This window comes from Drosophila miranda, chromosome 3 (genome assembly GCF_003369915.1).
Source record: "Drosophila miranda strain MSH22 chromosome 3, D.miranda_PacBio2.1, whole genome shotgun sequence".
NCBI classification, from domain to species: domain Eukaryota; kingdom Metazoa; phylum Arthropoda; class Insecta; order Diptera; family Drosophilidae; genus Drosophila; species Drosophila miranda.
Window position 1 is genome coordinate 7,127,652 of NC_046676.1, and position 22,878 is coordinate 7,150,529.

Sequence of the window (22,878 nt, forward strand, 5' to 3'; positions counted from 1 at the left end):
TCACCCTCTTGGCCAATGCCCCAATGTATAAGTCGTGTAGAAATGCAATTTAGAGCCACATCGATTATTAATGCGGGAAATCATCGAAATCTTGATCACTTGAAACATAACATGATATTGAAACATAATTTTCAGAATTAAATAATACTATACATATAAACAAAAACGTAACTTTAAATAATAAATGATAGATAGACTACATAAATTCGGTGGATGGCCTAAGACGCACTCTGCGATTGCGCAGCGTGTACGTCCGCGAAGTGTCGCCATTCACGGATTGCGGCTCATTTTCTGCTGGGCCCTGGTCTACGGAACGTGTTTCCCCTGAAGCTTCGATCGACATGTCCTCCTCGCAATCCTCTAGCTTATCGCCGCCAAAGGACTCATCATCGCTAATAGTGCCTTCTTCGTAGGTGAATTTGAAGTGCCGTACATTTTTCTTTGTACTGAAAATAACTCCACGACTGTCACGCTTGCTGGTCCCTGGTGTTTTCAGAATCGACTGGCGTCCCTTATTGGAAGGGGGGGTATGATTAAGAGCGTTTTGTTCGGCTGCGGCCAATATAGCAGACTTGAGCAGAGTGTTGCCACCATTGGAAGAACGGCTCTCGCCTACAGACATGCGCAGGACGGTGCGAGCAGGAGAAAAGGACCGACGGTCGCGTACTACGATCACACGCTGAGTGCTGCTGCGAGATGGAGTTTGCGGGGCATCGTCCGCTGATACCTTATCCGCCTTAGCCTTTTTCATTTCAGCATGGGCCCTGCGGAGTAATTGCATCAAGTTACTGCTGGCCTTGACCTTGGGCTTAGCGTTTAAATTGTTGCCCAGCTTAGACTTTGGTTTGGCCACAGGCTTGGCTGGTATTTTCGATTCCTCAACTGCATCGGGGTCCTGCCAATTGTTCTGTTTCCATCGCTTCAAGTTATCAAAGCGCTTGTCAACATTCTCACTCTGGAGTCGCAGCATGTCCCACCACCCTTCCAGATCCTCTGCCTGGACGGGTTTCGTCTCCTCGCTGCCATCGTAGGGTCGATGGTTCTTGCCCGTAGCTCCCGCCTCGCAACGGTCAATCAGACCGCTGAACTGCATCAATTTCTTGGTAGAGAGCAAATTTGTCTGTCCAATGGCCACATTGATCATATCTATGCCGCCCGTCTCAACCAGATGCGCCTCATTCTCCTTGCTATAGGCTTCCCACTCGCTGCAGATATCTCGCAGTCGTCGAATCTCATTCTCCAGCTGTATGCGAAAGTAGAGCACCGACTCGAGGGCCCGCCGATTGGCAACAGGAGTCTCCTCACCGGGCAAATACATGCTGTTTCGCTTCTCACGCTCACAGCGAGAGTTCACTTTACCTCGCGAGACGCTCACATACGGACTTAAGTAGTTGGGCTTCTCATTGGAAATCCTGCGAGGAGGGGTTTGCTCCGCAGCTGGCTTCAGAGTAGAATTTTCTTGTTCTTTATCATCTGGATCTGGAAACCAATAATATTACATTTTACTCCATTTTATTCCTGTTGTACTTACCCTTAGCCAGATATGGATCCAAGATCAAACTCTCTTCAGCTGCCGTTTTTATCAAAGAGTACCTAGAAAAGTCAAATTTCCGCTTCGCTTTCGAATCTCGGTGGCTGCTCATTCGACCCACTGGACTCAGATTTGAAATCTCACCCAAGGCTTCTATCATTTCTTGACTGCAATTGTTCGTCTTGCACTGCGTGGATGTGGCCAGAGCAGGGAAACTTATCTTCTCTTCCAGCAGCGTATTGGGAGGCAGTGGGAGTTCAGTGGTCCCAGCCTCAACCAACTCTCTCATCAGCTCCGGCCGATTTCGAACATTCTTTTGAAGACCTACGTACTTGTTGACGTTGCTCTTGACCTTCATTCTGGTCGAAAATTGGCTGGCAAGCTTGTTTTTTATTGCCGGCCCTTTTGCTACTGCGGTCGACTTAAATTTTCCCGCAGCTCCCCCTCCGCCGCCTCCTTGAATGGGCTTTGGTTTCACTGCTGGTATTTTTAAGGTGGGCTTACTCACGGCTGGCTTTTCGAATGGTTGCATCCTCACATTTGGCAAATGAACAACCCCATTTTCAGAAGGTCCAACGACCAAATCTGCTGCCTTGGGCTTTGGGCCTGCTGTAGGCTTCAAGGGCAATGCACGTGAAGGTGCAGGCTTGACTGTGGCTGGCTGGACATTCCTTGCTGATGTTTGATGTTTCATGTTTAATGTTTGGGTCTTCACAGTGACCGGTTGAGGACGCGACGTTGCATGTTGCAGCTTTGCCATGGTTGCCGCAGGCTGAGCGCGCAATCTGGATGGCTGACCCTGGGTACGCAATTGGGTTGCCAAAGGCTGTTTCCTCTCCGCTGCCGTCTGCGTACACTGAGTTTTATTTACCAAAACATATAAGGAGTGCCTTTTTGGCGGCACAAATGCCGGAGCGTTCTCCTGCTCTTTCTGGGGGTTTGTCGCAGGTTTAAGTGTTTCGGTTTTATATGTGAACATCTTTTGACCACGACGAGCAATTTGCTCGTTCTTTGTTTTTTCCTTCCTGGCAGCCTTCCATTCCACGAAGCGCTTTATGTAATGGTCGTGCCGGGTGGGGTTCCTCTGCTGCTGAGGCAGCTCTGGTTTTCGATTCTCCTTAGGAGGAGCGACATAGGTAAGGCGTGGCTGCGCCTCCTCTGAGGGCGGTATAGGTGCCGCACGCTTGACGGGAGTTGGACTAATAATGCTTTGAAAACGATCCTCGCGCTGTTTTGCACGCGCCGCATTCTGGAGTTCCCGGTTCTGCTCATTGAAATTGCGTGGGCTCAAAGCAAGTGATTGCTGTTTATATAATTCCCTGTGGCGCTGCATTATGACGTCGAGCAGTAATTATTTAGGAGTTTACAAAAAATGGAGGGACGCTTCTTAAGAATGGCGCCTTTTCAGCGTGCCATATCGATGAAAAAACGAACTTAGCCCACTTAAGCCCCTTTATTTAAACTGGATAACAACTCGAGTTAGACCGCGGAAAATAATACTAATAATAATAATATTTACCTCTTTTTTACCTGGCAAGGAAACTTTTTTTGATAGATTGGGGACTTGGAATTTGTTTAACAATTTAATCTGGTATTTTGTATGCAGTTTTTTTAAAGGTAGTGCTTTTTTTACACAATAATTTTTAGCGGTATATTTTTCAAAATGTTCACTTTGAAAACTCGTGAAAATTCTAAACAAATCCAATAAGAATGACTAGCAAAAGTTGGCTACTATTTTAGAAAAATAATCTATCAATCGGATAAACTTCATGTTCAGCTATAAAGTCCTAGCAAGCTAATAATATCAAATCACAGAACGATTAGCCCATTGTATGCCAAAGGGGTATTTTAATATTGCACCGAAAATAGTGAAAATCATGGATATAGTGGGTTTTTTTTGTGAGTAAAAGAAGGGATAGGAGGTATCTACAATGACTGTTTAAATAGAGGGGTCTTAAGTGGGTATATGTGGCATATTTCAGACCGTATATTTTATCGCCAAGTCACTTAGTACACTAATTTTCTTGCCACAATGTCTGGCTCACACACCTTGCAAAATATAAAAATACTTTCCATAGTATTTTCCAGTATATTAAGGTTATGCACTCACCCTCTTGGCCAATGCCCCAATGTATAAGTCGTGTAGAAATGCAATTTAGAGCCACATCGATTATTAATGCGGGAAATCATCGAAATCTTGATCACTTGCCATCAAAATCTCAATGTTTTCAAAAATATAAAAAAAAGGATTGTAAAAATATGCATAACGGGGGTTTTTCACACTGGCGCTTCCATGGGGCTTATATGGAAAAGAACGGGCCAACAATTTTGAAAAGTACACATATTCGCCTTTATAAAAATAGTAGTTACCATGTAAAGAAATTAACTTAGTGGAAATTGTTGACATTTTTTATTGAAACCTTATTTTATAAACAATGCCAATAAAGATGGTACTTAAAATTAGCCACTTTTATATAAAGTTATTAGATTATCGGTTAAAAATATGTGTTCAGAGCTTGAATACAAATAATACGTCAGTATATATTTGGTATTTTCGGCATATTTTGAAATTTGTGACGTAGTTTCGGTATATTTCTGAGTGTCTGTTTACCATTGCACGTATGAAAATAAAAGTGAATAATAAAAGTAATCAAAAATAAGCATTCAACTATATCAAGTGTGTGTCAATTGTCGAGAAAGAGAATACGTCTTTAGACAGCTGCGACAGAGCCTGGAATATGTATTAATAAATGCAGTAGACACCCCACGAAATTCGCCGAATAAATACAAGTGTGTGCGTGTGTTTATTGGGGTTAAAAAAACTAAAACAAACAACGTCACGGCAAGAGCATTGCCAGCAGCAAGAACACACGCCCTACTTTGTAAAATTAAATTCCTGTTAAAACCACATACATTCAATCGGTTTGAAACGCCAAGGTTTACCCTGATTCTGCCCCATGGAAAGCCAATGCTTAATTGCTTTTGTCCTATCTGCTTTTCCGTGAATTTACGATGTCATCGGTTAAGTTAGCTAAATAAATGCTGCTGGCAACGCTGCGCTTGCTCGCTCACGCACGCACACACTCCCCTCTCTGTCGGTGTCGGTTTGCCGCTGCCGCCGCCGCCTGTCAATTCTCGCTCTGCCTGCCTTGTCGGTTGTCGGTGTATTTTTTATCGCTTTTCTCGCCCAAGAATATTAAAGAAAGGAGAGGAGAGGAGAACTACACAAAACGCGCAATCAAATATATGAGTTATTGTTTATATAATAAAATGGAAATCAAAGTAATAAGAGCACCATTTTAATCTCAACAGAGCTGGAAAATACGAAAGAAACCCTCTCATACATATGTATGTATGCTGTGCGCGTGTGTGAGTGTGGTGCATTCAAGGCTGATAAAACAACACAAAAAAACAGAGCAAGTGACTAACTAAAAGGCGACAAACACAAAACTACGCGCTATTCATTACGCACGGAGCAACAACAATAAAAATCATGGAAGCAGTTGCCAAACACGATTTCTCCGCGACGGCCGACGATGAGCTTAGTTTTCGCAAAACTCAAATCCTAAAGGTGAGTCGAGTGGGGGAATCCTGCAGGGATTGCATTGCATCTGCTTCAGCACAGGTCGTTCGTTGCTTTAACCCACATCCTAAGCCCCCAGACAGATTCTGTAACCGAATCCCAGCCAGGTGGGAGCGACAAAGTAGGGGAGCGAATGTTGTGTGCAACAAATAGGGATTCTACAATGTGACTCCATCGATGCTTAAACGCTATACCTGTGTGTGTCTGAGTGTGAGTGTGTGTGTGTGTGTAGCCTCGCAACTAGTTTTGCCTTGCGATGCATAAACCAGCCAATGTTCCCTGATTCCGTTCAGAGTGCAGTACATATAAATCGCCTCACCCGCGCGCCAACTTTGGCTGTGAAAACCAGCCAAATTCCGTCTATACTCGTGCGAGCCTGGTTTCTTTCTCATTTCTCTCTCTCTCTCTCTTACTCGCTGCTCACCCTTCCAGGTGTTTGCCGTGTTCCGTGCTAGACCCTTTGTTTTGGCCTGGCTGGCTGAATTTTCCGGTTTCTTGTTGCCAGGGCAGGGCAGGCCAGGCCAGGCCATGCCGCTTGTTGCAAGCTCACTTTTTGCGGCTGCTGGCTCTGGAGTGCTGTGTCGAACTTGTCGTAGGTTAGTCACAGCAGGGACACAGGACAGGCAGGTTTTTCTCTCTTTTGCATTTGCCCGCACAATGTCCGCTGATTGATGATGTCAATGACTCGGGAAGAAGGCGAAGGCGAAGGCTCATCAATTGCTTATCACTGGCAAGAAGGTCAAGTGTGTGCATTGCTCTTTCTCTCCCATTGGTCCCCATGGGCCTATCGGTCGGTAAAGTAAACAACTGATACTGGCTGCTAGGGCTACAGCGAGATCCACGGAGAATGTGGATTGTGGATTGACGGATGGCGGAGATATCAGTTCGAACATTTGCCTCTGGTTAGTCATTCGCGGGGCGACCTTATCTAGACAAAGCAAAGATCCGACCCCCATATACAAACAAGTACACACACATGCTCATGTTCTTGGAACCCCATGATTCATTCGTATTCCAGAAAAACTCTCAAACTGGTTTCTTGATGGAAAGTGCTACAACATCTCTGAAATGCATATTTCAACAGATATCCAATAATTCGCTTAAGCTATAGTCAAGCTCTACCCTGCCATCCCCAGACGAGGGAAACCTACGTAGAACTACAAATATTCTATCATGACAATAGCACGAAATACTATTGTACACTCAACTTGACTTTCGCTTCGTCAAGCGTCATCCCTACCAAAAAGAACACAAACCGAACGTTTGTTTCGGTGTGTGACAGTATCGTATCCCCACAAATGCCACAGAAAAACACATAGCACATAGCCAGCACTCATGCCAGTTTTCCAGTAATTACATACAAGTTATGAACAAACTGATAATGCCAATCGCACGGAGGGTACGTGCCAGCTCTCGAAGATCGCTGTACCATATTTATTTATTGTCGACTGGGGACTGGGGACTGGGGACTGGGGACGACAACGGAGCGGATTCCGTGGAATTGTTTGCCTCCGATTCGACTACGAATACGAATTTCTCGTTGTCGATGTCGTTCAATGAATGAAAATAGGCTAAAAATAAAAATAAATATATACGATAAACAATGTCTGGGGTGACAGATGCGGGCGGGCCTGGTTATAGAGGAGGGTTTCGGAGGGTTGTATCCGAGGGCCAGGCGATTAGAGCCATAGAGTGAGCAAGAGAGAGAGGGAGCGACAGAGAGGTATGCCAATTAGTGAGAATAGATCCAGCTGAGCGAGCAATAGCTCTCCCACTGCCATTCCCACAGCAACAAAAAAAACAATAAATGAGTTTTACATAACCCTGTGGAATACTCCCGTAGGCGTCGTGTCACAATTTGAGGTGCAAATAAAAACCCCTCTAGCCCGTCTTCCATTTATCTGTTTATAGGAGATTATGATCCTATATTCCGTGCTTATCACCCCTATCCATGATCACGAAATACTGCATTGGTAGGGTGTAAAAAGTGTTAGAGGGGGGCGGGCGAGTCTGGCTGAGTCACATGAAAGCCATTCCATTATTTCAAACCCACCGAATGCCACCTGCCGTACCATACAATATTTTACGTATTATACATATGAGGGTTTATCCCAATCGGAGGAAATCTGTTTTGAAAATCGAATATATGAATGGCATTTTCTGTGGGCAATACATATATCAGATCAACGACTGTCTGACTGCCTGAAGGACAGAGTTCCGTACAGGCACAGGTGCTTCATTCATGGAATGAGCTTGGCCCAGCCTCAGCCAGCGCCTTGAGAAGTATTGGATTTCCCCAAAAGCCAGCAGATGCAAAGATACACAAATTCAATTTGCTTTAGCAATTGAATGGAATCTTAAGAGGTGCCAGTGCCAGTGCCCGGGCCCGTGCCCGTGCCGGTTGAGAGGCGATTACGTTGGCGCTGGCTGCTGGCCTGGGAGCTGTGTTATGTTGTGTCATACTTGTGGCATGCGAAATGGGCAAACGACGACAAACACTACTAGCTGGCTGGCTAAAAAATGTATCTATTAGGAGGCATAAAAGTGAAATTCACGTACTCGCTCCGCTGTGGCCCACTTGCGGCGTTTCACTTAACATTCTTATCACATGTCAACCGTTTTGTGGGCTTTTTTTAGCGCCCGAAGCCCACGAGATATGAGAATAACAGATAATACAAATGTGTCTCTCATCTCTGGGCATACATGCGACCATCTTCAATGCCAGGCCTGCTGCTTCTGCTGCTTCCTGATTACACAGTGACACAGTTTTTGCGGTTCAATGAGCGAACAATTGAAAATTGCTTATCGAATATGCTCCCAGATCCAGAGAATTGGGAACATTCTCCAATCTCCGGCAATTCAAAGGAATTGTTCAATTGTTTTCCATACCATGGGCATCGGATACTATCTATTTATCTGCGGTTAACGCTTAGGGGGTTCTCTGGATAAGCTGACAACTAAAAACTGTATGTCCTTTTTGTAGATACTAAACATGGAGGACGATTCAAATTGGTATCGTGCCGAATTGGATGGCAAAGAAGGTCTCATACCCAGCAATTACATAGAAATGAAAAATCACGAGTAAGTATTAAACCTGCTGTTTACTCCGATCTATGGCTGATTATATATCATTTATCCCACAGCTGGTACTATGGACGCATCACGCGCGCCGATGCCGAGAAGCTGCTATCGAACAAACATGAAGGTGCCTTCTTGATACGCATCAGCGAATCCAGTCCCGGCGATTTCTCCCTTTCAGTCAAGTGAGTCGCTTGAGGGCCTGTGCCTGTGCCTTGCCTTTACCTTTACCAGTGATTGAATGGTTCCATTTCCCGTTCCTCATTTCAGATGTCCCGATGGTGTGCAGCATTTTAAAGTTCTGCGCGATGCGCAAAGCAAGTTCTTCCTCTGGGTGGTAAAATTCAACTCCCTCAACGAGCTGGTGGAATACCATCGGACGGCGAGCGTGTCACGATCACAGGAGGTCAAATTGCGAGATATGATACCTGAAGAGGTAAGGGTGTGCCCTCCCCCCCACCATCGGATCCGACATGTGGCGCAGACAGATTTGTTTTAAAAATAAAAATTACGCACAACACATTGAGGTCATGCTTTTGGCCGCCGCCCACTGGCCACTGCCCACTGCTCCCACTGTTGTGCACGACCGAAAAAACTATAAACAAAATAATGATGCCAAGAAAAGAAACAAAAATCATATTATATTTTATGTTGCAGATGCTCGTGCAGGCGCTGTACGACTTTGTGCCACAGGAATCCGGAGAATTGGACTTCAGACGCGGCGATGTCATCACCGTCACAGACCGATCCGACGAGAACTGGTGGAACGGCGAGATTGGCAACAGGAAAGGAATCTTCCCAGCCACTTATGTGACGCCATATCATTCATAATAAGATAAATATCTGAAGGACACACGCACCCTACTCCCCACAGAAACACAGAAGAAGCAAAATCAACAACAACCACAACAGATTACTAAACACAAATTTTTAAATATTTATATACAAGCAAGGGGATGGATGGTTGGATCGAACTCGTAGATCGCGTATATACATACGAGTATACGAAACTCTAAGCCTACATACATATGTATAAGCCGAATGCATTTTTTACATTTTGACGTTTTTTGATACTACAAACATAGCAGAAAATGAGAAAAGAAAAACACACAACTCACACAATAGTAGTATGTATAATTAAAGCCCCTAAGCATCCATTTACTACATTTAAAACGAAATATATATACATATATATATGTGTATGTGTATATAGAGGTGCGTCCAAGGTGGGAGAGCGAGCCTAAGACGTTAGTTCATAGTCCCAGACCAGACCCAAAACCCAATAAGTAAAGAGTTTCACAGTTAAGGAGAGAGTGGAGTGCCAACACTTGGACCGCAACGATATGCACATACGAATATATATTTGCAGAAGAGACACATACATGCATACAATAACAAAACGAACACGAACATGATGATGACGATGGCACTATTATTATTGTAAACGAACCGATTTTTGATATAAATATTATACTATATACATATAACATAAGATCGATAGAGAGGAATATTTGTGTCCTGTGCTTCGAAGCGAGTGTGCAGCTCCTTAGGGAGGAGGAGGAGGAGGAGGAGGTAGAAGAGAGCAAACACTTTAATTAATTATGATATAACAAATTACCAACAAACCCAAACTATTGCTTAACAAATTTATAGAAAACAAAACAAAAAAATTCACTATGAAAAGAAACAAACTTTTGCCTAAATGTCTCAACAAAACTGAAGACAACTAAAACAAAATTTATATTATATTATCGTAAATGATTACCAAGTAAATTAAATTAATTTTTGCATCGCTGGTTACTATATACATACGATAAACACACACACACACACGATCGTATATACATTCATAATGCAAATCGAACGATATTATATATTATGTAAGCCACCGGCAGCACACATGCACTTCTCGCGGCTTTTAAAACTGACATTAACACTCTAAATTGTGTGCAATTTTGTTTCCCCCATTTCCAAATTGCGAAATTTTCAATAATTTGTTACTTTTGGAAGTCAGTCTGCTGCCTGCTACATGCTGCCTGTGTTTTCTCGATTATATGTTTAAACCAATTGTGAAAATGGAAGCGAAAAATGTGTGACATGTGTAAAAAGTTTGAAACTGCTTGCTATATTACATTGTGCTATAAATTATTACATAAAACTATTGTATTTATAAAATGGAATGGAATGGGTTGAGTCCTGTGTATGCTTATTTGTCATCATTTGCCGACGACACAGAATGGATATTCTTACTTGAGCATTATTTGACTACATAACTATATATGCATACAAAAATGAAATGAAATGTAATGAGAGTTGCCAATATAAGTAATTTAAAACAAACGAAAACAGAACACTTCAAGCCTATTTTTTACCTACACGTATACATTTTCCTAATATCCAAAAAACTAATGCCTCATGGAAGAAATAACACATCAGTAATTGTTTTTGATGATGGGCCATAGTTTATATAAGCAGAGGCCACAATTGAATGGTTTTTTGTACTTTTTGAGCATATTTGGCCGGCATTTTGCAAACATTTCTCGGCCCAGAGAACCATAACAGCCGCAAACAACAAGGTTTAGATATAATTAAAAACCGAATATGTTAAGTTGAGGAATTAGTCTAAGCGGTAACTGATTTATATAATAAAAACTATAAATTTAAATTCAAATTTGTTACTTTTTTCGCGCTCAACAGCGACGTCCATAGCGGCACTGCCAGCATCAAAATCTGCACGTGTAGAGTTGTCAATCTTAAATTTTTGCAGTCGGCTCGATAACGATATTTGACCAGTACAACGTGGCGGCGAGAGTCTCTAGTCTAGTCTAGTCCATACTTGCAATTTCATGGTTTTCTATAGAGGCCGAGAATATGCAAAGGGATCGAGATACATATACATATATACAGGAATCTAATTAAACTCATGAATAGATAAAGAACATGTCGACCTGAGAAAATGTCTTTATTAACTGGGCTTCAAAGCAGATTGGAAAATATAATTAATTAGTGGATATTGGTTTTAGCTGAAGCCGATTGACAAACAATAAGTGTTAAAATGTGTGTTTTAAATAATAATCACAGGCTATAATATTGTTTTTCTCAAAAAAAAAAACGCCGAAAAGTTCAGTTTATTAGACAAAAATACCAGTCCAAAACAACAAAATAGTATATATCGATGTCTTTAGATAGTTAACATCGTTTACCAAAAACATATCATTCACGCGTCTGACGTTATTTGGCGTTGTTGAAGAACCAAAATTGAGGCAAAAAGGTCAAAGTCAAGTATTTAAAATATGCCAGTCAAGTAGAAAATAGATTCATTAATTGGTTACAATTATGTGGGCATAGCTGGGCGTTTTTTCTAGCTAATAATATTCTACGGAAAATCAAAATCGAGGAATATGAACAATTCGTCGGTATATTTCGAAAATGAGACCGTATATTTCAGTATTTATTTGAATCGGGTATGAATCGGTAATAACCGGTTGTCAACAATGAGTCCCATTCCATGCACACATACCCTGGGGGAAATGGATATTATAGAATTAAGAAACTGTTTGCCATCCCAGGCTCCAAAGAAGGCAAACACAATTTAGTCTCTGTTTTAAACATATTTCAACGATATTTTAAGCTAATTTTTTTCTTGCAGGGACCAAGAATAGGTATCAGGATCGAGATATATATATATACAATATACTAATAATAAACATGAATATGTCTAACAAATGTCATTTTGAGAAAAGGTCTTTATCTTCATATCATATATATTCTTTCATATAAAATTAACAAAATAGGGTATACAAACACCTATACTACGGCTTACACGCAACATTGCGAATCCTTTTTTTGTTTAACTTTTTCGTTTAAACCTTTTTTTACAATAAATACAATAAAAGCAAGGATTAAAAACTATCCAATCTTGTAGAAAATTTATTCATCCATGGGATAAAACTATGTGGGCATTCAATGGAATATCAAAATTGAGCAATTTCCTTTTTCGTTTGTTTTGATTGACCTACTTCGCTAGTTGTTTTTTGTTTGACTTATTTCGCTAAAGCCTCTTTTTACGCAAAATGCAAAATAAGCAAGTGTTTAAAATAAGCCAGTCAAGTTGAGAATAGGTTAATTAATTGGATATAATTATGTGGGCTTAATTATGTGGCTAAATGTTCTATCTAGCTAATAATATTCGACGGAACATCAAAATTGAGCAATATGGTTTCCAATCCTTGACGGAGAACGATTAACCTATTACAAGCCAAGGGGGTATTTCAATTTTCCACCAAATATAATGAAAATTGACAAATTTAGCGAAGTTCAGGTGAAAGTTAGCTGTGTGATTTTTAAGTTCAGATGAAAGATAGCATGAATCTACAAGAAGAATGAACATTCGTTAATATTTTCCGCCATTTACCTTAAGCAGTTGAACTATTTAAATAGAGGGGGCTTAAGTGGGCTAAGTTTGTTTTTTCATCGGTATGTTTACGGTATATTTTGAAACCGAGACGGTATATTTTGTTAAATTTCTGAGGACCGTATATCAAAAATCCGAGTTGACACAGGAAGTGGGGCAGCGGGTGCTCGTCCAATTAAATTAATTTAAATACATTGTAAATGTGCATAATACGCACATAATACGTGTATTTGCACGCAAGGAGCACGTATTTCTAAATAGCCACAAAACGAGGCTCGGTGGGTTCAAGTGATAAGAAGTTTCTGTGCTGTGTTTGACACACGTGAAAAAATAGGCGCTGAAAAGAAAATCTCTAGGCCCACAGTTAGCTTCGAGTCATACGACATATACACGTATGTATACAAATGCGCGGAAAGTGAAAAGCGCCTGCGGAAAGTTTCACGAAATCTCCTGAAGTGTTATCATCCCACCCTTACGCTCAGCCACACACTCCACCACCCGCCGCACTCAATAGAAAGTAAAAATGCCGCTACTTGTCTACAAGGAAAGCCACATTCTCAGCGCCCAGCAGCTGCGAAAGCTTAGCGAACACAAATACTCATGCTTCAGCGCAAGCCTTCTTGATCCTTTGCTGCAGCCATGGTGGAACTGGCTGGTTGGCCAAACACCACTTTGGCTGGCGCCGAATCTAATTACAATTGTCGGTCTCATCCTCAATATTGTGACAACATTGATATTAATTTGGTAAGTCGTTACGAGATTTAAACAGTTTTTACCGGTGTACGTGCATGAAATGCATACAAATGTATGTACGTGCATATGTATGTGTATGTTTTGTTGAAAGTGCACGTTTTGCAACACACAGACATACACACACTAACACTGACATGTTGACCCTCAAAAATTGCAAGTTTTTCATGTTCTTGCATTTGCCTTGGCTCTTGAATGTTGTTTGTGTGTGTGTGTGTGTGTGTGTGTGTGTTGTTGCTGCCGTCTTTTTATTTCAATTTCGTTTAGAGAGAGACCAAATGATTTTTTCTTGGCACACTTCCCCACCTAAGTAATTTTCCATTGGCACTCGCATTCTTGCACTTGTTCTAATCCTTTGGGCCTGGTCAGCATCAGCTGCTGCCATCAATCTTTCTCGGAAACTTGACAGCACTGTCATCTAGGATCTACAGTTGCGATCAAATTATTAGTTGGTGTACCACAAGGATTGGTTACACGCTTTCAGCATTCCTCATTTCTTAATGCCTCAAGCGATACCATATCATTTCGTGTCATAACTACGAGTACCATAACCATTATAAGTGGCGACGGATAGAGAGAGAGAGGGAGAGCCCCCCACACACACGTAGTCGGGCATAAACTATGCCACAGATAAGATAGCAAAGGCGTCTCGCCATTTTGCCCCATTAAACATATATGCATGTACAAATTGCGCGAAATATAGCAAAATATATAAGTAAAGTAATCTCAACAATAATTTCTCTACTTGTCGTCGGCTCCTCGCATTTCTTTGGGGCTGAGGCTGAGGCCGTCACAGAAAAAGGCGACATCAAACGATAAGCAAATAAACAAAGGCACACTAATCGCCGGATCGCACAAACGACAGAGGAACCAAATGGAACGAAGGCACTGAAAGCACCTGAGCAGAGGAACACGAAATAAATTGCCAGTGGGAACGGGAACCACCCGCGGGAGGCCAAAGTTCGGTTGAGTTAACCCCAGAGGGCAGAGCATTTCCATTTTCCCCAATTGTTTCCCATATTCAATTGGAATTCTTTTTGCGTCTCTGATTGAATTAGAATGAACATTTGCATTCCTAATTGATTTTTATAGGTGGGAAGGTACAACACATACACATACTAATTTCTAGGGAAGTATGGGCCGATTCTGGCTGATTTTTCGTTGCCAAAATATGAGAATTTTGTAATTCGAATATTTACAGAAAAAATCTATTCCCTTGGTTACTTGACCTCCAAGCTAATACTTTCCTTGTATTGCGATGCTTTGATGAACAAAAAGTAAACCCCTAATTGGCTGCAAAATATAACATTTGATTGCTAATTATAGGGCCATATTATATTTAACAGACTAAGTGGCAAAAGTCACTTTTAAGTGGTGATTTATGGGAGATTTTTAGCGATTTAAAAGTGCTGTTTGAATGCACTTTATATAAACTGTAACCCACTTTGATTATACACACAATGCCCACCCACCCACCTTTTCCCAGCCCCAAAGACTGCATATGAATCACCTCAATGGCTGCGCCTCACGTGTTTGCCTCTGTTATTTTTAACCCGAAAAGATATATATATAACGAACGAGTATGTATATATGTACATATCTGGATGTTCATTCACAAAAGCTCTCGAACAGACAGCGAACAGGCCGGTTCTATTTGCACTTCTTTGTACATATGTATTTTATATTCTAGTTTCGCTGGTACTATTTGTATTTGTTTTAACACACCGAGAGCAAGCCGTGATGCTTCTCAGCCAGCTTGGGGTCAGTGGGACTCTCTTTAAAATAGAATTTCCCACTCTCTCGTTGGTGAGTAAGCTGTCTACCGAAAATGTCGAGCCGGATCCACAAAATCAGCTGATTGGATGGACATACCATGGACCGGGGGGAGGGGTAGGGAGATTGCTTATCGTTCATCAACAGCCGCAACAGCGAAAAAGTGATTTTATTCTATTTCCAACCTGATTGATAATTATAAAGTTTAGCTCGAGAACAGACCTTTGACCATCAGGCGACTTTATGCTGACTGACGTCAGTGTTTAATTTACCGACCAGGGGATAGGTCGGGCCGGTCGGGTCGGTCGGTGAGGGGCCTGGGTAAACCTTATTTTAGTTTTATTCCCGCTTCTATGGGCACTCTAGAAGCTGACCAGAGATCACTCGTCCATAACTAATATTCTATTAATTGTATCTCCCGTTACAGCTACAGTCCAAATGGCGTTGAAGCCCCACCACGTTGGACCTGTGCGCTGTGCGCCCTGGGACTGTTTGTCTACCAGAGCCTGGACTCGATTGACGGCAAACAGGCGCGTCGCACGAACACATCATCGCCGCTGGGAGAGCTGTTTGATCATGGCTGTGACTCGATATCGACTGTGTTCGTGGCGCTCTCGGCCTGTATCTCCTGCCAACTGGGGCACTATCCCAATTGGCTCTTCTTTCAGGTGAGTAGAGTAGATCCAGAACCAAAAAGGATACATTCTCGTTGTTCGCTTTCTTTCAGTGCTTCTGTGCCATTGCCTTGTTCTACTGCGCCCACTGGCAAACATATGTGTCTGGAACGATGCGCTTCGGACGCATCGACGTGACGGAGGCACAGTTCTCGATTATAGCCATTCATCTGGTGTCGGCGATACTGGGTCCTGAGTTCTGGCTGACCAAGGTAGGCGTGGGAACGCACAGGCCGTGGACGGGCTTAAAGCCCGTTTAATGATACTCCAATTTCGTTTTAAAGCATTCTCCATTCCGGAAGTTCTTTGCGTTTATTTTTAGTTTCTTTTTTTGTTTCCTTTTTATATTTAGATCGTTAAGACTATGTATATTCTATCCATTTAGCATAGAGTTTATAGTTCAGGTTGCTGTCGCTGCAGCGGAGCTTAAGCTGCTGCTCCGTTGCCACTAATGCCGCATTAAGTTCTGTTCTAGTCGAGTTGTGAGCGTTATGGTTCAGATTTTGTGTTGTTGATGCTAGCGCTTTGATTTGATTGAAAGTTTAGCATCTGTTAATTTATTATTTTTCATTTACCATTTGCCTGGCATGAAGATGAAGTCTGGGGATTGGAGCCAGGACCAAACACAACTCCCTCCACATCAATACGTATTGTATATACATATGTATGACTATATCTCGAGCTATTAGGCGCCCAGTTACATAAGCAACCAAACAATATCCAGTATTTGTAATCGTCTAACAACTTTTACTTCTATGTACATAATGCGTGTGCTCTGCCCTCCGCGCTCTCTAAAACCAAACTCCAATTCGCCAACAAAACAACAACATACACAAACACACACGTATAACACATGTATAACCATACCTAAATGCATATGCAGATCGGCATTGGCGACATTCAGCTTTGGTATGGTCCGGCCATAACGACCATTGTGTGTGGTCTGCTCTCCCTAACTTATGTATTTTCCGTCATTAAAGCCGGTGGTGTTGGCAAGAATGGCTCCACAGTTGCTGTAAGTCTTGACACACACACACACACACACACACACACAAACGAACACTATTACTACTACTACTAAAAGCACATACGCATTAGTGTTGGGTAAAAAACTAACAAAAAAAATAACTAGTGATCGTTATTTTATGTTCCTTTCTCGTTCAATACAAATTAAAATTTCATTTCATTTTAAACTTAAAGAACGACTTTGCCCAACACTACTGCACACACATATTCAAACACAACAAAAACTATTTTGGCTTCTCTGAATTGATCTGATCTGATTGTGACCCAAACCCATTCTCGAAGGGCTCCGTTCCCCTTTTTCTATATACTATATATATATATATATACAATATAGCTGCTGGCAGGCGGCCCAGCCCAGCCTGGAAGAAGGTGCGTGGCGTGAGGTCCTTTCTGAATCCCCCCAACCAACCCCCGCTCTCTATTTCCTTAAATTGCTTGCCTACCCTACCCCACCCTACCCTACCTAACTTTGTGCTGTTGTTATTTTCTTGTTATTGTGTACTTTGGTTTATCGACGATGCGGCTGCAAATCCTGCTTTGCGCTTCAAGTGAATGATACAAATTGTGATATATATTCGAAAATCTATACGTGAGCATGCCTTGAATACCACAAAACTACAACCACTTGAACTCTCGGCAGCTGCCAAGTGCAATTTTTAAGACAACTATTATTGTTTCCTTGTTTGTTTAAACAAAATTAATGTACATGTGTTTGCCCTGTCCATCTGTCCAGCTCTGATACATATATTGTCTTTATAGTCCTCCTATATACTTTTACGTCTATATTCTGTCTTGGTTTTGGATATACTCCTACCCTTAACAACAACACCGGTCTAAATCTACAATCTAAACTATATAATTATATTTTCTATATGTATCCTCCTTAAGCGTAGTTTGTAAGCCAGGTGGAGGGTATTCACAGTCCCAGTCACAGTCACGTGCAACTGGCGGCTGTGAGCACTCTGATAACTTTTTTTTTCCCTAACCAACATTTTTTTCCAAATTTTATACTCATCCTTTGAATGCAGTTGACGAATCCTCTAAACTTTATTATGTTTTCTTGCAATCTTTCATCTTTACTAGATACCAATCGTGGGCGTTTCATGGAATTACACAATATTAGTATTTATTACATTCGGTTATACCTTGAATATAATCAATTTCCTAAAAATGTTTACTCAAGGCGGCATTGGCAAAAACGGCTCCTCAGTTGCTGTAAGCATTGCACCCTCTCCCTCTCCACACTAAGAGAGACGAACAATTAAACTATCCCAAAAACTATCTCCAAAAAATACTACTACTACTAAACTGGAAAGCTCTCACAGCCATAACAAAACAAAAAAGACATTTATCTAAATCGAATTCCTACGTTGGCCTGTGTTTGGTTTAAATACTAATAACCTAACCCTTCCATTCAGCATTTTCCTTTGACTTGGGCTTGGACTACAGGCCGATCGGTGGAGGGCTACCCCGATCGACAGCTAACATTATTCTCTCTCCTAATATCGATTAACATGTCATGGTTTTATCATTGGATGCGATGCCATATTTAGCATGCTGTTGGCTTGGGTACAAATAGTTTCCAAAATGCATAATTTTAGTATTTTTTTGTTTTGTTATTTCTTAGTTTTTGAGGTATTGTAGGATTATCATTATGTTTTGCACCGATCAAGGAAGTATGAATGTATACTTATTGCTCATCTAGATGTACAGTATTTATAGAGATCTAAAGCTTAGGAGAAAGCTTACAATTTTTTTTTATTTGTTATTTTTTATATAGTTTTTTTATTCAATTAGTATTCTCAAAAGACTTCTGGAAAATGGTGTTTATTTTATCATAATTTAAAGTCAAAACCTAATGCGCGCCACTTTTTCTCTTCCTCACGTAATCAACAACAAATATATCCCATACATTTTGAAATTGGCAGCTACCGGGCGTCGACTGTGAAATGCGAATTCTGCCACTGTATCTGGCCTGTGGGATAGATTTGCTCTTGACCGTGCGCTGCGCAAAATGCATTTTGACCCTGGGCTGTGGCAAGAATGGATCAACGGTTGCTGTAAGAATTTTATGTTTACGCTTCTTAGAGTAAATTGACACCGAGATCAGTACTGGACCGGTGTGTTCCGCAACTACAGAAATGGAAGGACAGCTAAAGTTCCCGGCTTGTAATTGCTGAACGCACTGCAGATCGGTATCCGTAGAACCACAGTAGAACAGTGGAGATCTGAGTATATTTAATTAGTCTAAGTATCTTGTGTGTGTCTTGTGTTTGCTATCAATCTAGTACGATAATAGTTTACAATATGTGTCTGGGCATATCTTATCTGAACGGATACTTGTTGCCCACTATTTGTCTGTGATTTACTTAGTTTAAGTAGTTTTATGCCTCTTTCTGGTGTCGGTTTGGCCTGGAATGTAACGTTATTGTTTTCGTTAGTATAAAATGGTTTCTATACTAACGCACGCTTCTGAAACACACCCACAAATCCCGCCCACCAACCCACCCACCCACACAACCGCCAACTAGCGCTAGACCATGTAAATAAAACAAATATTAAACAATCAAAACACTATAAGAGCAATTTCCCCTCCCGCTATATGGTCGTAATTCCTTTATTTCTGCGGAGGGGAAAATGCTAAACTCCAAAAAAGCCAAAAGAATTTTTGTTCTCTTTCCTTGCACTGAAAATTGTTGTGATATTTGCAAAATGTGCCGTTTTACACACAAATCGTAATAATTGTGAACACAACTGTACCTGTCCTGTGATGAAGAGACTCGTGTGTGGCAAACGTCGCAAGTTGCAAGATTGCAGCAAATCGATGATCGAAAACTAATTGAAACCAATTTGTACCCCGCTTTAGGGCACCAGTGTACTGTCCCCCAGCATACCGCTTACGCTGGTGGTGCTACCAGCTCTAATTATTGCCCAGAAATCGCCGGAGAACCTATTCACCGAGCATGCATCGGTGTACATAATGGCCTTTGGAATGGTGGCAGCTAAAATAACCAACAAGCTGGTGGTAAGTGGCGGAAACTTAATAGATTGGATTTCCTTTCATGGTGATGTTCTCTTGCAGATTGCACATATGACAAAGTCGGAGATGGAATATCTGGACTGGTCGCTACTCGGTCCCTCGCTGCTGTTCCTCAATCAATACTTTAACTGCATTGTGCCGGAGATCTGGCTGCTCTGGTTCATGCTCATCTGGGGGACACAGGACCTGCTGCGCTACTGCTCGCAGGTGTGCCTAGAGATCTGCCAGCATCTGCGTATCAATCTGTTCAGGATACCCTATAACCCAAAGGCTGGTGTACCACATCCGGCGACCGCTTCGGTCAGCAGTCAAAGCAACTTGGGCAGCAGTGCCGACAAAAATGGCGGCACTTCGCATCGAAAGTACAAGAGCAAACCTCATTAAGCGCCCTTAATCCTGGTCGAAGAAGGGCTCTGCTCTGCTCTGGGCTGCAACCGAAGCCGCAACGGACACGGTTTCCCATTAAATTAATTAGTTTCCTTTTATAATTTTATGTCGTTAGAGTTGGTTGATAGAGGAGAAGGAAGGAGAAGGAAGGAGAATGTTGAGAATGAGTAGGAAACGAGGCGAGGAGAAAGTAATACAAACCGTGTAAACGCAACCCAACAAAATTTACCGTCAGTGTTTAAAGAAAAAGAAACCAAACAGGAACGAAGAATTAGGAACGAGATAGCAAAAAGGCAAAGCAAAAATGTTGCTCTTAAGTTTTAAGAAACAGTTTACAATTATATCAATTATATATGGCTAAATATATATTTTCTATAATTGTGTAAGTTGTAATACGTCTAGATTCTAGATGGCAGTATTTTTACTGTTGTGCAAAAGACGAATGCCAAAAAGAAAAATAGGAAGACCGAACCTGAGCCCAAACCAACACAATTTTCGGCAAGGCAAAAGCTCAATTTACGTTTAAGCGCCCAACAACCCGATTAGCAAAGGAGGGACTACTTTCAGCCTGAATCTGTTTCGAGTCGAGCTAGCCAGTAGCTCCCTATTAGTGTATCTAATGTGCAGCAACATTCTAAATGGTGACTCATTTCAAAAAGCGCATTAACTATCCTAATCTGTAATCCGTAATATTAGAGCGAACAACTAAGCACGATCACTCCTAATGCATCCTAGCTAAAACTTATTGTATCTTTGCTTGGCGTTGGCGTGCGTGCCCGCCTGATGGCCACATCATTATAGTGAAACTATTATGGATTACGTTGCACAAGACGCAACAACAAAAAGGAAGACAAGTCATTACAAAAGGCAAACAAGAAAACACGAATAAAACTATTTGCAGAATACAAATTAAACCCGACTTTCATTTTAAGGCTTAACAAAAGAATTTTTGTTCACGTAACAGTAATAGAATAAAAGAACACAATTCATTTGTGTTATAATACAGCATATATAGAGCTTAGCATATTTAGCATGTGATTAGTTAAATCGAATATAGAATAATAATAGAATAAAATAACACAATTCATTTGTTTTATAATACAAGAGCTTAGCATATTTGGCATGTGATTAGTTAAATCGAATATAAAATATTAATAGAATAAAATAACACAATTCATTTGTTTAGCAACCTCGCTACCACCAACACCCCCAAAAACAATATCCTTAATAGAAGGCACCAGGTCATATTTAATAGACTGAGACTGGGCCACACCAAGCTGACCAACGCCCACTACATTGACAAAACATTGCCCATCACATGTCCATTGTGCCACAACGCGAACATAGACTTACGACACACACTATACACCTGTCCCTCACTCTCACCACAAGGGTCCCTATCATTCAATAACAACGACCCCATGCAACTTATCGCAAACCCCACCAACTCAAATTCCAAAAATTATCCTCAAATTCCTACAAACCGCAAATATCCTCCACAATATATAACCGAACATACTGTAAATAAATACTCATCCCAACATCTTTGTATATATGTATAAAATCTGACCCAATTACCCTAGAGCTTAAGGCCTCAGTAGCTATAGCTCCAACTTCTGTTAATATTTAGTTTTAACTAGCTATTAGCATTATTTAATAATAATAATAATAATAAAACAATTCTTTGGTTTTGCAAGAGCTTAGCATATTTAGCATGTGATTAGTTATATCGACAATGGCTGCATAGGAATGCCATTAGCGCCATATCGCGCACCTCCAGCGTCACTCGACCACGATGCAGAGTGAGCAGATAGGCGTCTTGGAGTCTTTGGGTAGTGTACATTTCCGCTGCCGTCTGCAAGGCCTCCATGGCGCCCTGGGTAACCCTAAAGGCCGAAGATAAGCCGGTTAAATTCACGATTATTTCACGCACCAGGCGAGAGAACGGCAGGCGGGGTATCAGCAATTTGGGCGTCGCCTGCAGACGTTGAATCTCTTGTTGCATCAGGGCGACACGGCTGATGGGTCTGGTCTGTTTCCGGCGGAGCGCTACAGCTCTAGGGGCCTGTTGTGTCTGTGGATTCGCTCTTGGTCGCTGCGGCTGTGGGGCATTTAAAGAACGGAGACTGCGATTTGAAGTGTTGAGTTCCAGAGCTTGATTGTCTTCCTGAGAGGACGACTCCTGCCTCTGTCCGGCGCGACGGTCTGCTGGTTCTGGTGGCCGATTCTCTTCCCCAGACGTCTCCTCATTCTGCCGTCGACGGGCAGCAGAAACGTCCTTGCGCACCGTTGAGGTGCGTGGACTGTTAGAGTTTTGGAGATTGAGACGACTTGTGGTAAATTCCAAGCCGTAGTCGGTAGCATTTTCATCATCGGGCGATTGGAATGAGGGGCTGGCATCCCCAGAGTCCAAGTCCCTCTGTGTTGCCTTTGGAGGATTTCCACCACGCTGACCGCCACTGTTTTTTTTCGGTGGTCGCATAATAGCTGTCAAAGTTCGATGTAAATTTGCGTACACAATAAATTGCCTCGCAACAATACGCGTCGTTTAAAGTGTTTCCCGCCTTTTTCTGCAAGTGTGACCGTATTTGAAATACATTAAAATACATAGCCCTCACGCCA

General features: G+C 41.7%; 4 protein-coding genes across 10 annotated transcripts; 2 read left to right on the plus strand and 2 right to left on the minus strand.

Moving 5' to 3' along the window:
• Nucleotides 1-89: 89 nt before the first annotated feature.
• LOC117188145 (guanylate kinase-associated protein mars-like) lies at nucleotides 90-3,167 on the minus strand. 2 transcript variants are annotated; one of them, XM_033391539.1, is made up of 4 exons: nucleotides 3,051-3,167; nucleotides 2,379-2,993; nucleotides 1,532-2,336; nucleotides 90-1,479 (listed from the first exon to the last, which is right to left on the minus strand). In XM_033391539.1, the coding sequence occupies exons 2-4, from the start codon at nucleotides 2,862-2,864 to the stop codon at nucleotides 197-199; spliced, it is 2,574 nt and encodes an 857-aa protein (XP_033247430.1). In that variant the 5' UTR covers nucleotides 2,865-2,993; nucleotides 3,051-3,167; the 3' UTR covers nucleotides 90-196. The 2 variants fall into 2 exon arrangements, with proteins under 2 accessions (XP_033247430.1, XP_033247429.1); XM_033391538.1 differs by having other exon boundaries at nucleotides 1,532-2,993; nucleotides 3,051-3,166.
• Nucleotides 3,168-4,161: 994 nt separating this feature from the next.
• Nucleotides 4,162-10,543, plus strand: LOC108160505 (protein enhancer of sevenless 2B). Of its 2 annotated transcripts, none has more exons than XM_017294545.2 (6): nucleotides 4,162-4,177; nucleotides 4,844-5,102; nucleotides 8,098-8,195; nucleotides 8,258-8,377; nucleotides 8,463-8,628; nucleotides 8,850-10,543. In XM_017294545.2, exons 2-6 carry the CDS (start codon nucleotides 5,025-5,027, stop codon nucleotides 9,021-9,023), a joined length of 636 nt encoding a protein of 211 aa, XP_017150034.1. In that variant the 5' UTR covers nucleotides 4,162-4,177; nucleotides 4,844-5,024; the 3' UTR covers nucleotides 9,024-10,543. The 2 variants fall into 2 exon arrangements, with proteins under 2 accessions (XP_017150034.1, XP_033247435.1); XM_033391544.1 differs by lacking the exon at nucleotides 4,162-4,177 and adding an exon at nucleotides 4,255-4,271.
• Nucleotides 10,544-12,725: 2,182 nt separating this feature from the next.
• On the plus strand, nucleotides 12,726-21,170 carry LOC108159475 (cholinephosphotransferase 1). 5 transcript variants are annotated; one of them, XM_017292797.2, is made up of 7 exons: nucleotides 12,728-12,998; nucleotides 13,063-13,350; nucleotides 15,557-15,797; nucleotides 15,857-16,015; nucleotides 16,687-16,818; nucleotides 19,696-19,854; nucleotides 19,912-21,170. In XM_017292797.2, exons 2-7 carry the CDS (start codon nucleotides 13,130-13,132, stop codon nucleotides 20,251-20,253), a joined length of 1,254 nt encoding a protein of 417 aa, XP_017148286.1. In that variant the 5' UTR covers nucleotides 12,728-12,998; nucleotides 13,063-13,129; the 3' UTR covers nucleotides 20,254-21,170. The 5 variants fall into 5 exon arrangements, with proteins under 5 accessions (XP_017148288.1, XP_017148287.1, XP_017148286.1 ...); XM_017292800.2 differs by having other exon boundaries at nucleotides 13,089-13,350; XM_017292799.2 differs by lacking the exon at nucleotides 16,687-16,818 and adding an exon at nucleotides 17,913-18,044 and having other exon boundaries at nucleotides 12,726-13,350.
• Nucleotides 21,171-21,819: 649 nt separating this feature from the next.
• LOC108159473 (histone H3-like centromeric protein cid) lies at nucleotides 21,820-22,839 on the minus strand. Its single transcript, XM_017292796.2, has one exon. It carries the CDS (start codon nucleotides 22,736-22,738, stop codon nucleotides 21,977-21,979), a length of 762 nt encoding a protein of 253 aa, XP_017148285.1. The 5' UTR covers nucleotides 22,739-22,839; the 3' UTR covers nucleotides 21,820-21,976.
• Nucleotides 22,840-22,878: the final 39 nt, after the last annotated feature.